Here is a 12,724-nt window from a genome sequence, read left to right on the forward strand (position 1 = left end):
GCTATCTATAAATTGCTATGGGAAGAAAACCCCCAGGAAATCCATTTATCACAGAAATCTAGACATCTATATTGGTTTTCCTGGCATCAAGATAAACGAATGTTTCTTTACTTCTTATCCTCTTCCAGAAACCTCATCTATTGCTGCCTGTTCTTACCACTACAATTCTCAAATGCAAAAAGATTGCTTTAAGGCTATGATGGAATTTTAATTAGCAGGTACAAATATCACAATGAGAGCATGAACTCTTTACAATTCTTTTTTTGTCAGTCCCCAGACCATTCTTCATGAAGTGTATTTGTAATTTTGTCATGACCATCAAACTAAATCCTGGGGCGGTAGGTTTTTGAATTCCATAAAGCCCCAATGTTTTACTTCCATCTATCGCCCATATTTCCTCAAACAAATTTAAATGAAATAACTTTTTTTGAAGAGGATGTGGAAATACTTTGATCAAAGATACCTTTCCCCAGGGTTTGATAGTATCTTGAGTATGAGGCTGCAGGGCTGGCAGCACCCAATCAACATGTTTATCTAGGCCAACCAGCATGTCCCACATAAATTTTATACCTGTTCATCATACAAATTCATAAATAGTGATATTAACAATTATAAAAAAATGCACCCCAGTAAACCCGGAAAACTGCATTTTGAATCATTTTAATCAGTGGCTGTCATTGGCAGCACTTCTGCTTTTACTGAAGTCAGGAACTCCAGCCCTGGTGACTATAATGAAGCCAGAAACTCTCCCAATAATAAGATGCCACCAGTTATTCAAGGTCTTAGTCTTGGCCTTAGTCATGTTTTATTACAGAAATAATAAAATCATCATAAATATCTATTTATTTTCTCATTTAGAAAGCAAACAGAAAGGTGCATACTGACATTAGCTAGAAAATACAAACTCTCTGTATTTAAAAAACACACAGTGAAATCAGTAGCAAGAACCTGAAATGATTTTTCAAAACCTAACTCCTCTCGCCACCTCTATATTTTCAAAAGATACAGGTTTTGTTTTAATGCTTAGGTCTACCAAAAAACAGTCAAATTTTCCTCAATGCTAAACTTAAATACTAAAAATTAACACATGTTTTTTTCTCTCAGCCCTGACCATCCAGGGATTGAAGTAAATGTTAAGAACCTACGTGAAAAATTTCTAGGAAACAACTGCCTTACCTTGTGAATCCGTGGTAGGATGAGATGACTTTGGATATCCTACAAAGGAAAAGTAGTATGTGTGACTCTGTACACAGCAGAGTACATTATGACCAAATATCACTGCAATATCACTAAAAAGCATTCCTGGTTACTGAAAAGCAACCTACCAAAACTGGGGTGGTCACAGCAAAGAGAACCAACTTATTACTCCAATGTACTAAATCTACTAATTGTGCTCCACTTTACTAATTCTTCCATAATGCAAGCATTATGGAAAGGAAAAAAAAAAAAATCAATTTCCATAGTGGCAAAGACTGCTGTAGTTACCAGGGATTTTACATCATCTCAGTTGACCTCATGCTTTGTGCAGCCTTGGAAAGGTAGTAAAACTGGCACTGGATGTGCTTTCCCTACTTCTGCAGCCAGCTGGAGGCTGCACAGGCCCACTCACAAATCATCTCTGCTGTAAACCCATTCCCAACAGCAACAGCCTCAGTGGGTTAGTCCACAAAAGGCCAAAAGGGGGCTGGTAAAGCACAGCAGATCTCAGTGTCAGCTCTCCAGCAAGACCTGACACATCCCTTGCACTCAGGAGTGATGCACTACCAGCCTGGTTGTCTCACCTGGTGCTCCAGCATACCCCTCAGCAATGGGCATGGTACTCTGGCCAGCCTGGCCATCCACACTTCTAAGACGCCCTCTCCCAGACATTAAAACCGTGCCAGGAGGTCCTGCCTCCCCAGTCTCCAAGATGATGCCGGTTGTTCCAGGCAGAAGTGGCACAACTGCTGACCCTGGCAGAGCTGGGCGTGGAGGAGGTCTCAGCTGTGGTGGGAGGAGGGGGATCCTCTGTCGTGGGGGCTGGATCCTGGGCCGTGATGGCAGCAGGGATATGCCAGGCTGCGGCTGCACGGGTGGCCTCGGTGGCAACGGCTGCTGTGGTACTTCTGGTCGCCCTTTGACATGATGAAAGAGGAGGAAAAATACAAAATTATTTGCCTAAAATAGAACATAAGCTTGCATGGTTTTTTTATGATAAATACTTCAAAATAAAACAGGACTCAGTTGGAGGCCACCTGTTCCCTCAGATCTGAGACTGCACTGGCTAAATGCCCTCCGACTCCTGAAGTACAACAGACTCCACTCTTTACAGCTGTATGACACAGGGAAAGGAATGGAGACAGCCTTGAAACAAGACAAGCAGCAATCAAATAACCTATGAACATTCATTCAATTGTTACACCAGCTTGGCTTTTCTGCACAAATAGGTGGAGTATCACACTTATTCGCACCAGTACCTTCATTCCACAGTGTGCTTCTCTCTCTCTCTCCCCTTTCACTTCAGTTCTCCTCAACCCCTCACACCCACTGTGATTTCTTTCAACTCTCTACTCCCACAGCTCTTAGCACAAGGCTGCCTCTTTAGCATGACCATAAAGAAAATTATCCACAGCAAAAAACATCAGTAAATGAACATGACTTAAGAGGTTTTTTCCCTTACTTTACAAAGCAACAAACTTAAACGTCCTAGTACTTTCATTACTATTTTCTGACAATAAAGGCAGGACTCAGAGATATCATCTACCAGAAAATTATTTATTTTTTAAATAGAAGAGATACCATTAAAAAACTTTTCCAGTGGGGCAGCCAACCCATATGACATCAGGGTTGAACAGCACTGACATGGTTCCATTTGTGTATCTGGTCAAGTTCTAACCCTTTATAGGAATTCTGGTTTATTCATAAAAATTAAGTCCTAGATGCAATGCCCTCCCAAGTGTAAAACTGAATTACATTTACACTAAGAACAGAAATTAACAAATGTGTAGATTTTAGAGATGCAATTACAGCTTTACACAGAATAAACAGAATTTCATGCTAAATTAAACCTCAGCATAGGTTAGATTGCTTGCATTTTGATATTAAAACATGTCTTTAAGTGCAGGGATGACTGCGAGTTTCTGTAGAAATGAGCAAACATCCCCTTGCAAATTTATCTGATACAACTTGTTGCATACCAGAGATGCTTGCCAAGGTCCTCAGTAGAATCACCTCTCTGAGTGATGCTCACAATGAAGCACTTCTATTCAGTACAGTCCAAAATCAGCCTGGGCAAATTCACCAGTGGCTGAGGCCAAGCCATCTGTATGTGCCGAGGAGCAGATGTGGTGTGAGGCTTCCCCTGGCTCTGCTGTGTGTCTGGGGAGCCCAGGAGAGCCTTACTCTACACCTTTGGGGAAGAGCTTACAACAAATTTGTGCAGGTATTGTCCCCAACATGTGTCTGGGGTCCAGACAGCTTCACTGGCAACCCACGTGCTGTTCTGTGACTACTCAACACCTGCACTTTACCCTTGTGAATTTCATTTCTTGTTTTCAGTCTCATAAAAGCCTACATAAGCCTGCAGGAGGATCGGGAGGCTGTCTGAAGTCATAGTCTCACACCATCTGCATTAATTTGCTTGATATGGCTGCTAGGAAAAAGCCTGCCTGAGCTTTGCTGGCTGACTTTTAAGCGTCAGGAGAATTGAAACTCATACAGGCACTGCACCATAAAGCTGGGCTGAAGCTCACTCAGTAATTGTCCACAAGGCAGAAGCCTAAATAGTGAAATGTTTGCTTTATACAGATTAAAACTATTTTCATAAAAACCTTAAAATTAAAAAAATCTTTAAAGCATTTTCAAAAAACTCTGGAAGTATGAAAGTGAATTTTTAAACAGAATTATTTGCTTTGTAAGACAATTTCTGTCCACAGAGGCATTGATTTAGACCTTCAACTAGAATCTTCATATTAACCTCATTGAAAAAACAAATTTACAAAGTACTTTAACTTGGGATGCATGCACTTGTCATTTCTTGAGTCAATTATGCTAAGCTTCATTAAGACAATTATTTGGGATGACACTGAGAAAATGACTACATTTCTCTTATTTTCTTTGCTTTTCTAGACCTTTAAATAAAAATCAACTGCTGAAATCCCATATCCTGAGCACACTGCTTCCTTGCATGCAACATGAACACTGCAATATTCAGAACTGTCTCATCTCCATAACACTAAACCCAGAATCACTGGCCTAAAGCTCAAATTCAAGTGGAAGCAATCTGATATGTGTGAGTAGAGATCTGCTTGAACTTTGCTGAGCAGGCCATGAACACAATCTTCTCATCTATCTGGGAAGGCAAGAACAGAGCTGAGATCATTGCACAGCTAGGAACATCAACACTGTTCTCAGCAGCATCCTTGCTGCTCTGCTTGTCATCACTGTTGTGAGTGACAGCGTGGTTACCACACCACATACCAGCATCTTCTGATGCTCTCCTCAGCCCCTGAAACACACAGAAATGAAGTGGATAAAGCTAACTAGAGAGTAAAGGAATCTGTAATTGCTCTCACAAGAAGCCAAAAAGGTCTCTCTTGAATTTTGTTATAGACACCAAGGGGATTTTACAATTCTGTTAGAAAGCAGCATTGTGCACAAGCTCACAGGGAGCCCAGAGGAATTGACTGTATGGCTATTCACACTCCAGCATTAAAATTTTTATGTTGCATTTTATCCATGCCGTAATGCAGAGCACACATTTGGTTTCTTAGGCCACAACTTCATCAGACAACATTTTGCTGTTGGTTTCAAAACCCTGCTACACAGACAACTACCACAGGAATTGCAGGTCAGGTCAAATACCCGTAACCAAAGCCAACTGCACTCCCAGCATGGTATCTGGCTGCAACACCCCACTTTTGATTCCTGGAAAACTTCATGGATATATATACAAAAAGGCAGTACATTAAAAGAGACCACCAACTTTAGCATGGCTTTCAGTTTCGTGCCATGTGAAGGGCAAACATACCTGCAGAGACGAACAGAGTGCAATGAGAACAACTTAGACCACCAGACTTGGAGCTGGGGGAAGGCACCATTTAATATGGATGGAAAGCTGCTGGATAATTTTACCTTGGAGAGCACATCATGCATGGTTCCCTAAATGCTGCGAGCAGACCACTGCCTGCTGTCACCACTGCCTTGTGTGCTGCAAGCTATTTCACTACCTTCGCCAGGAATTACAATAAATCAAATACATTTCTGGTCTCTGAGTTCGTATGTGATGCACAGTCACTTGCTGAGTTGGCTTCTTAGTTTGGATTGAGGCATTTGAAACCCCTGAATAAAAAATATGGAAGATAATACAGACATATTTTTAAGAGGAGGGCCATTTGACTTTGCAGGGCTTACACTGCTTGGTAAGATTTTATGTTTTATTTCTTGCAACACTTCCTTGCCTTACTGCCCTCAACAACTTTATTAGTAAAAATTTGTTTCTGTTTTGGCCCCTCAGAAGTCAAATGACATCATTTGAATGCTATGATATGCTGGCAAACTGTGTATAAGAAATGCTCCACTGATCCAAGTTCAGGTCTTCCTGTCAAATAATGTTGGTATGGCAGACAAGGCTGCAGATCATAAATGTAAAAATAGTTAAAGCCATACCCCAACTCATGTAACAGGGTTCCCAAAATCACTTCCAAAAAAGGCTCTTTTGCCAAAATCCTTCTGCAACTCAAAACTTACTTAGGCCGCTGTGCCAGACAGCGTTATTGTAATTGGAAACATTTGGGAACTGCAGTGTGTGCTTCACGAATCCTTTAGAGGCCAGAGGCGCCCCAGAGCAGCAAGGGCTGCTAAGAGTGCCTGCACCCCAGACCCAGCAGCACTGTCCTTCCACAGGCTTTTAACATTCAGTGGTGGATGGAGGGGTCTGCCCTGAAAAGGTATTACTTTATGGAAACCCAGGTGTGCAGAGGATTTTTAATGCTTTAATGCATTGTAGCAGGGGTTGATAAATGCAACCCATAAGGTCACTTAAACACCTGCTTCAAATAGCAGAAGAAATATTAGTACTTGTATGCATGTTGGACCTTTCTTCAATGTTGGTCCCCAGTGCTAATTAATTTTAGGCAAGATGGATGAGAAACAGGAATACACAGATATATGATCTTCCATTTTAATGGTGACTGGATGCTTCTGCAAGACTGAGGGATAAAGGTCCTAACCCTGTTGAATTTAAGTCAAAATTACAGCAAAAGAATTATCTGATATTTACAGTCCCTCTTCACTCCACTTCCTCGTTTAAAGTTAAGTGAAACTTTTTTTTTTCATTTCACACAAAACCTCAGAAGAATTTTTGTGTCAAGTACTGCTATACAGTTGGTTTTAAACAATTAAACAAAAGAAACACATCTATCACAGGTTTTCAAGTCTCTGCCTTGGGGTGAGAAGGATATTCTTCCCTTCATGGGGCACAACTTGTCCATTCTAGAAAGAACACTCAAGAGTCTCATGTCAGATCTCTCCCAACCACCACCAGCTGTAACAGCGCACAGGCTCTTTCCTCAGCACCTCCTCTAATATTAACCAGTCACAGAAAGTGGCCTCTTATTTATCTCATACATGCACAGAATTAAAACCAGAAGCATCAACCAACTGAAGAGTACAGTTTCAAAACAGTCCCTAATTCCTATGATTTTGTGTCATGCTAACAGAAACAGGAAAACAGGAACTCAGCTTCCTTCTGTAAACTTCAACTCTCGGGATAACAGCCCACTGCTGAAATTTGGAGCAAGAACTGCAGAGAGAACTGAGTGGCATTTGGCAAGATCTCCAAACCTTCATGGCAAGGCTCACCAGCATGCTGAGGTTACCATTTCCCAGAGTTCTGAGCCAAAGGGAATGTGCCCCAGCTTCTCAGCTGCTAGAATGCAAACTTTAAACAAAGTGCAGGTAGATCTGCACCAACACGTTGGACTATTAACTGAAGTGGCTGAGGTGCTAAAACATTGCCAGCTGGAATGTGCCAAGTACTGCCAACGACCTTGTGGGAATGCAAGCTTCTGGGAGAGCTATGAAGCAGAAGTCTTATATTGCCACGCCAAGATATGCCAGAACTAATTTGGGAAACTTCTAGATCAAAGAGTTGGTGCTGAATTATATTCATAAACTCATGCTAAGCACACCAATTAGAAGAAATCTTTCTTATCATAAATTTGAATTCATTTGACTTCATTTTTCTCTCCTTGCTTTTCAATTTTCCCTGAGGAATACAGAATAATTTTCAACAACAAAAGAAAACAACAAAAAAAAATCAAATCAAATGAATTGGCATAATACAGACAATTATTACAAAAAACTCACTTAAAAATCACTATTCAAAACCACTACTTTTCCCACTGTCTTTATTCTAGCTCCAATTAAACACAAAAACATGTAAGGCTTTTTTTTTTTTTTTTTGGAGGGTACTTTTAAAAGCACTCAAAGTACTCTGTGGTGTTCTGGAGTAAAGAGCCAAAATTAGAGTCACTGCAAAAACAAAGTAGGAATTGTGTAATATTAAGCTTTTCCTCACTTTAGTTCTTTTCTAAGAGTTTCAGAAAGGAAAGCCAGTTGAAAAACAAACAAAAATTTAAAAAAATTAAGCAAGAAACTTACTTGTGTCAGGCTGAGATTTCAGCACGCCTTCAATGGCTGTGGTGATTTTGGAAACCTGACTATGAAACTGTTGGACAGAGTTTTTGAGGCCAGAAATATCAGTGGAATGAGATGCTATAGTTCCATTCATTTCATGGATGCAGTTCCATAAGCTGCTCACGTGCTTATTCAGACCTTCTTTAATATTCTGCAAACTGCCTGAAACAGAGTCCAGCTTGCCACAGACTTTTTCGACATGTGCGACTCTGCTCTCAACATCTGAAACACCCTCCTGGACACCTTGGGTCTTTTCTTTGCACTTGCTGAGATCATTCAGGACATGGTCATTCAATTGTTCTAGTCTGTCTTTCACTTCACCACAACAATTCTCACTGGAATGAGCAGTTTGATTTGCAAACGTCCTCTGCATTTGATCAATTTTTCGGAAGACACCTCTTTGTGTTTTTCTGCATGTTGAATTGACACCCAGAAGCTGCTCCCTGCAGCTGCTCAGGCCATCTTGAAGATTTTTCATATCTTTATCAATGGCATTTAGATTGTATCGGAATACACGCACATCTCTCTGTATTTTCTGAATGTCACGTTGGTTACCCTTAATTAAGTTGAGTTTCTCATTAAGAGAGCTATTTAGAGACTGCAGGATTACAGAACTATTCTCTGTTTTCAAAAGCAAGTGATTGTACTTGTCATTACAATTTTCTAGGTGTTTCTGAAGGTCCTCCGTACCTTGTGGTGCAGACTGACATTTCTGCCCACAGAGCTGTTCAAGCAACAGCAGTTTGTCCTTCACGACATTCATCTCTGCTGTAAACTGCTCATTTGCAAACCCTGCATCGCTGGGCAAGATAGGCCCAGGATTAACAAACATTCCATCAGGGTCCGTGGTGTTGGCAATCTCCAAAATAGTCCCGCCTAGCCTAACCTCCAGTGCCCGCAGCTTTTGGTCAAACAAGTCTCTCAGTTCATCCACCTCAGCAGCGATAGCACCACGGAGAGTCTCCTCAATGTAGAAACAATGTTCTTCAGCATTTCGTTCTGTAATATTCATCCTTGCATCTAGCTCCTCCAGCCTCTCACCAAACACATCTCCTAGGTCTGGAGTTGACAATCTAATTATTTCATTATCTATTCTAGCATTCAAGATCCTCTGTGCTTCCACAATTCTGTCAATCTTCTTATCTAAGTCTTTCATCTGTTGGTCAAAGCCATTTCCCTCACCCTTCTTGCAACAGCTGGAGTCATTTGATGGAATCTGAGTGCGGAGAGTATCTATTTCTTTCCTCAAGTCATTCTCTTTTCCTCTTATAACATCGATTATCCCTACACAGTTGTTTTCACTTTCATCATACTGCTGCTGAATATCCTCCAGTTTATAGTCACATGAGTTCTTCAGATCTGCCATTTTCTTCTCAAATCCTTCCATTATTTCTTGCCTGAGGGACTCAAATTTTGAGTCTATATAGTCCTGATATATATTGTCACGGGGCATTGTTATTGTAGGTCCTTGTGCTGCCTCCTGCAGTTGTTTTAATTGTCCTTCATAGCCCTTTACTTTTCCACTCAGTTCCTCCAGCTCATCATTCCTCATCTTCAAGGCTTCTTTCACCTCAGCTAGCTCAGCTTTTATATCTTCCATTTCAAAATCAATAAAAGGGTCCTTTTGATCTTTATTGCTGAGGAGTCCTGGCAGCTGAATAGTGTCTGTTTCACCACCAACTGCACTGTCCGGCTCCGGGCGGTCGTAAAGGTTGTTCAGCCAAGTGACCAACATCTTGCTAGCATCTTCTTGTACAGTCAGCTTCAGGTTTTCATTCACACCTGCCACGGAGGACTGGAGTTCAATAACAGACCGTGTAAGTCTAAACAATTCGTCCTCAAGAAACTGCATTCTTTTCTCATATGGTGCAGGCTCCGGCGCTTCTGTTGGTTCTGCATCTGTTTCCCAGAAATAACAAAATATGGATGTAAATATTCCCAGTGGTATCTGTTTTAATAAGCTGCAGTTGCTTTTACTTTTCTTTAAAATGAAATAATGGTTTAAACTGCCTAATGCTTGTTGTCTTTTCTGTTCTTATTTTCAGTTATTTATAATTAATATGTTATCAAAACCCTCAGAACTAAAAGTTTCAGCACAGTGACCAATTCCTGCCAAGATACAGTGGCCACAAAGAAACTGGCAACCACCCCTCCTGCTCAGCAGTGGAGCATATATTATATATATATAAAATATATATATATTATATGGTATACATAACAGACCAATACAGGTCCATACACATCACCTTAGAACCACTGCATCTCCTATAACAATAATTTGCCCCTGAATTCGCACTGAAAACTTCAGTGGCAGTCATTTATGTGCCTGAAGTGGGTTTGTGCTTCTGTGTTTTACTGACCTGGGATCCAAATATGCATCCCATATATGACATGGGGTTCTGCAAGATACTCCAGTTATCCCACTTGCTTCACAAATACCTAATTATTTGTCATATATTTAAGTAGGCAATAAAAAAATGCATAAAAGTAACATTTATACATTCAAAAGTGTTAGATTAAAATAGCTTATCCTCATTGTATGAAAAAAAGAACGAGAAGAGTTTTAGCTGCAATCTACTTTTTACCTATCATAAATCAATCAATGAATCTGAATCTTGTCATTAGTAGGACCTCATTTACAAAGTCATGTACAAATGTGGATGTTCAGTTTCACATAAAATGTATAACAACTGCAGAAAATCCAGAACAAAAACCCAGAAAACAAACATTAGCAGAGGTCAAGAAAGGATAAATTGCAGGAATAGTCAAAAGTAATTTTTAATTTTGTCTAGAAGAGAGAAGAAGAATACAGATATCACCATGTTTTATTATAATCTTTTGGTATTAATATTTTAGGTTGGCTAACAAAATACTTAAAAAGCTTGTTCTTAAAGCAGGTATATAATCTATGGGACTAGTTTGAAACCATGTATTCAGTCATTCAATACATTCTACCACACAGAAAACACATGTTGAAATCTGACTAAGTGTTATATGTGACACTAATCTCCAATTATGTTGGAAAAGGTCCTTCAAAAGGAAACATCTGTTTATCATTTTTTCTTAATGGAGAAAAAGAATAATATGGCAGTAACAGCATTCCTTCTTGCCCTTTCAGAAGACAGTATCTTACAGAGACAAACATCATTCATTCTTGAAAATATTTTTTCAGAAGTGGAGGCTTATCCATACTTACTCCCTTATTCCTCATTATTAAAGCATGTAATCTAATGTGAATTTGTAAAAACTTTATAATCTCAAAAAAAACCATTGTGAAACTGCTAGGAACCCTTAAAATTCATATCTGGGGTTTTTTTGTTTGGTTTTTTTTTAATTTAGTAATAGCCTTTTTTTTTTTTTCTGAACATTGGAGAAACCACCAAAAAAAACCCTGTAAATTCGAAAAAAACCCAGAGTCTTAACCCAAAGATTTTGTGGAACCATGAGTAGCCAGCTAGCATTTCCAGCCAGTGTTCTACAGCCCATTCCTCTGTTATTCTTTGGGAAATTCTCTGTATCAGGATTGCTATTGCCTGGCTATAATTTCCTTATCACACAGAGTCTTTCACATGGCTTTTGTATCTGCCAGCAGTAGAATTTAGTAGCAACCATAATGACTGCTATCCCTAGAAGATAAAACAAGAAACCAGACATGACTGTGCATACCAAAATTCAAACCAAATGTTACCTGTGCCTTTCTTCACAACAGCTTTCGCTGGTGTTGTGGGTCGACGAGCAGTGTTTGGCTTTTCTGCTGGCCCTTCCCTGCAATCCTCCCCTTTGTAGCCAGGACAACATCTCCATTCCAGCTCTGTCACTGTCTTATATGCAACTGTGTACCGAGGTCTGAAACTTGTTCGGTATCTGCCAAAACAGAAAGCATTTTAACCAATCCATAACCTAAGCTGCTATTTAGATTAAAATTAAAATTTAAAACAGGTTTTGGGACTTTTTATAATGACTATCAAATACTTACAGCCATCATTCATTTTCTGCTTTAAACATCAAATGAACAAATGTCTCTGTCTAGGTTTTAAAGCTGCCTCCACTTTAAATGATAGGGAGCCATGGAATAGGGGCTTTCATGTATGAGCAGAGGGATAAAATGTTGTGGCAAGTGAAGGTACAACTCATTAGACACCACTGACAGTACCCATGACCACCAGTGTCTTAGACTACAAATTCAAAATGTTTTTCCACTAACTTTTCTTTGGAACCCTCCCCCCAGGGCTCTCCTGAACATCAAAAAATGCTTCTGCCTGCTTTGCCCCATTTGTATTTCCACAGTCTCCACTTAAACCATTCCTCAGAACCCATATGTACAGCACAAAGCTGGGAGGGATATTCCAGAGAAGGACAAAATGCTAAAAGTGTGAGTCAAACAAGGACATGAAAAAAGGAATCAGATTAAACACTACAACCAACGAAGAAATCAATTCATTCCTACTTCATCAGTTAAGTTGAAGAGGGTCTGGCAGACAAACCTATACACACATTATGTGAGCTTCCCTGATTAACCACTCAAAAGTTAATAAATGACAAATTCTGGTTGTGCAACTTTCTCTAACCATAGACTTCTTCTACAGCTTCCCTTGAAACACATCCCACGTGCGCAGCTACGGTCAGACACTGGTATCCCACCAGAGCATAAGTAGAGCCTATGCTACTGGATAAAAACTAAATCAATTTAAGGTACAGCTCATTTCAGATTGAGAGATGAGGAAAATGAGTAAAATAGGGATTTGCCACCTGAGCTCTATAAAATGGTATTTTTGGAAAACACAGAAACAGTAGGTCATCCCAATTTCTCACGCGAATCCCTTTCTCTCAGTTAAACTATCATCATGCTAGTAATTTCCCTAAGGCTTTTTCAGATCTTTTTTTCTTCCTATTATTTCAGATTAGAACAGTTTGCAGGCTCATTTCACAGCTGAGGTGTTCCTAAACAGTAATACCAACAGAATGCAGGACAGCAGCAAAGGAAACTACAGGAGCTCTGTAATAGGTTTCAGCCATAGCCTGTCTGGGCTCACAGGGAGTGTGTCCT

At 39.9% G+C, this 12,724-nt stretch overlaps 1 protein-coding gene across 1 annotated transcript in view; it reads right to left on the reverse strand.

The window, feature by feature from the left end:
• The window catches only part of EMILIN2 (elastin microfibril interfacer 2), a 38,615-nt gene that overhangs the window by 13,150 nt on the left and 12,741 nt on the right, over positions 1-12,724 (reverse strand). Inside the window, exons 3-6 of the mRNA XM_030266051.4 lie at positions 11,366-11,541; positions 7,642-9,576; positions 1,782-2,114; positions 1,177-1,215 (exon numbers count right to left, since the gene is read on the reverse strand). Of these exons, the coding sequence (XP_030121911.2) occupies positions 1,177-1,215; positions 1,782-2,114; positions 7,642-9,576; positions 11,366-11,541 (2,483 nt within the window). The remainder of the gene's footprint in view (positions 1-1,176; positions 1,216-1,781; positions 2,115-7,641; positions 9,577-11,365; positions 11,542-12,724) is intronic.

The sequence above is a fragment of the Taeniopygia guttata genome, chromosome 2 (genome assembly GCF_048771995.1).
Source record: "Taeniopygia guttata chromosome 2, bTaeGut7.mat, whole genome shotgun sequence".
NCBI lineage: Eukaryota > Metazoa > Chordata > Aves > Passeriformes > Estrildidae > Taeniopygia > Taeniopygia guttata.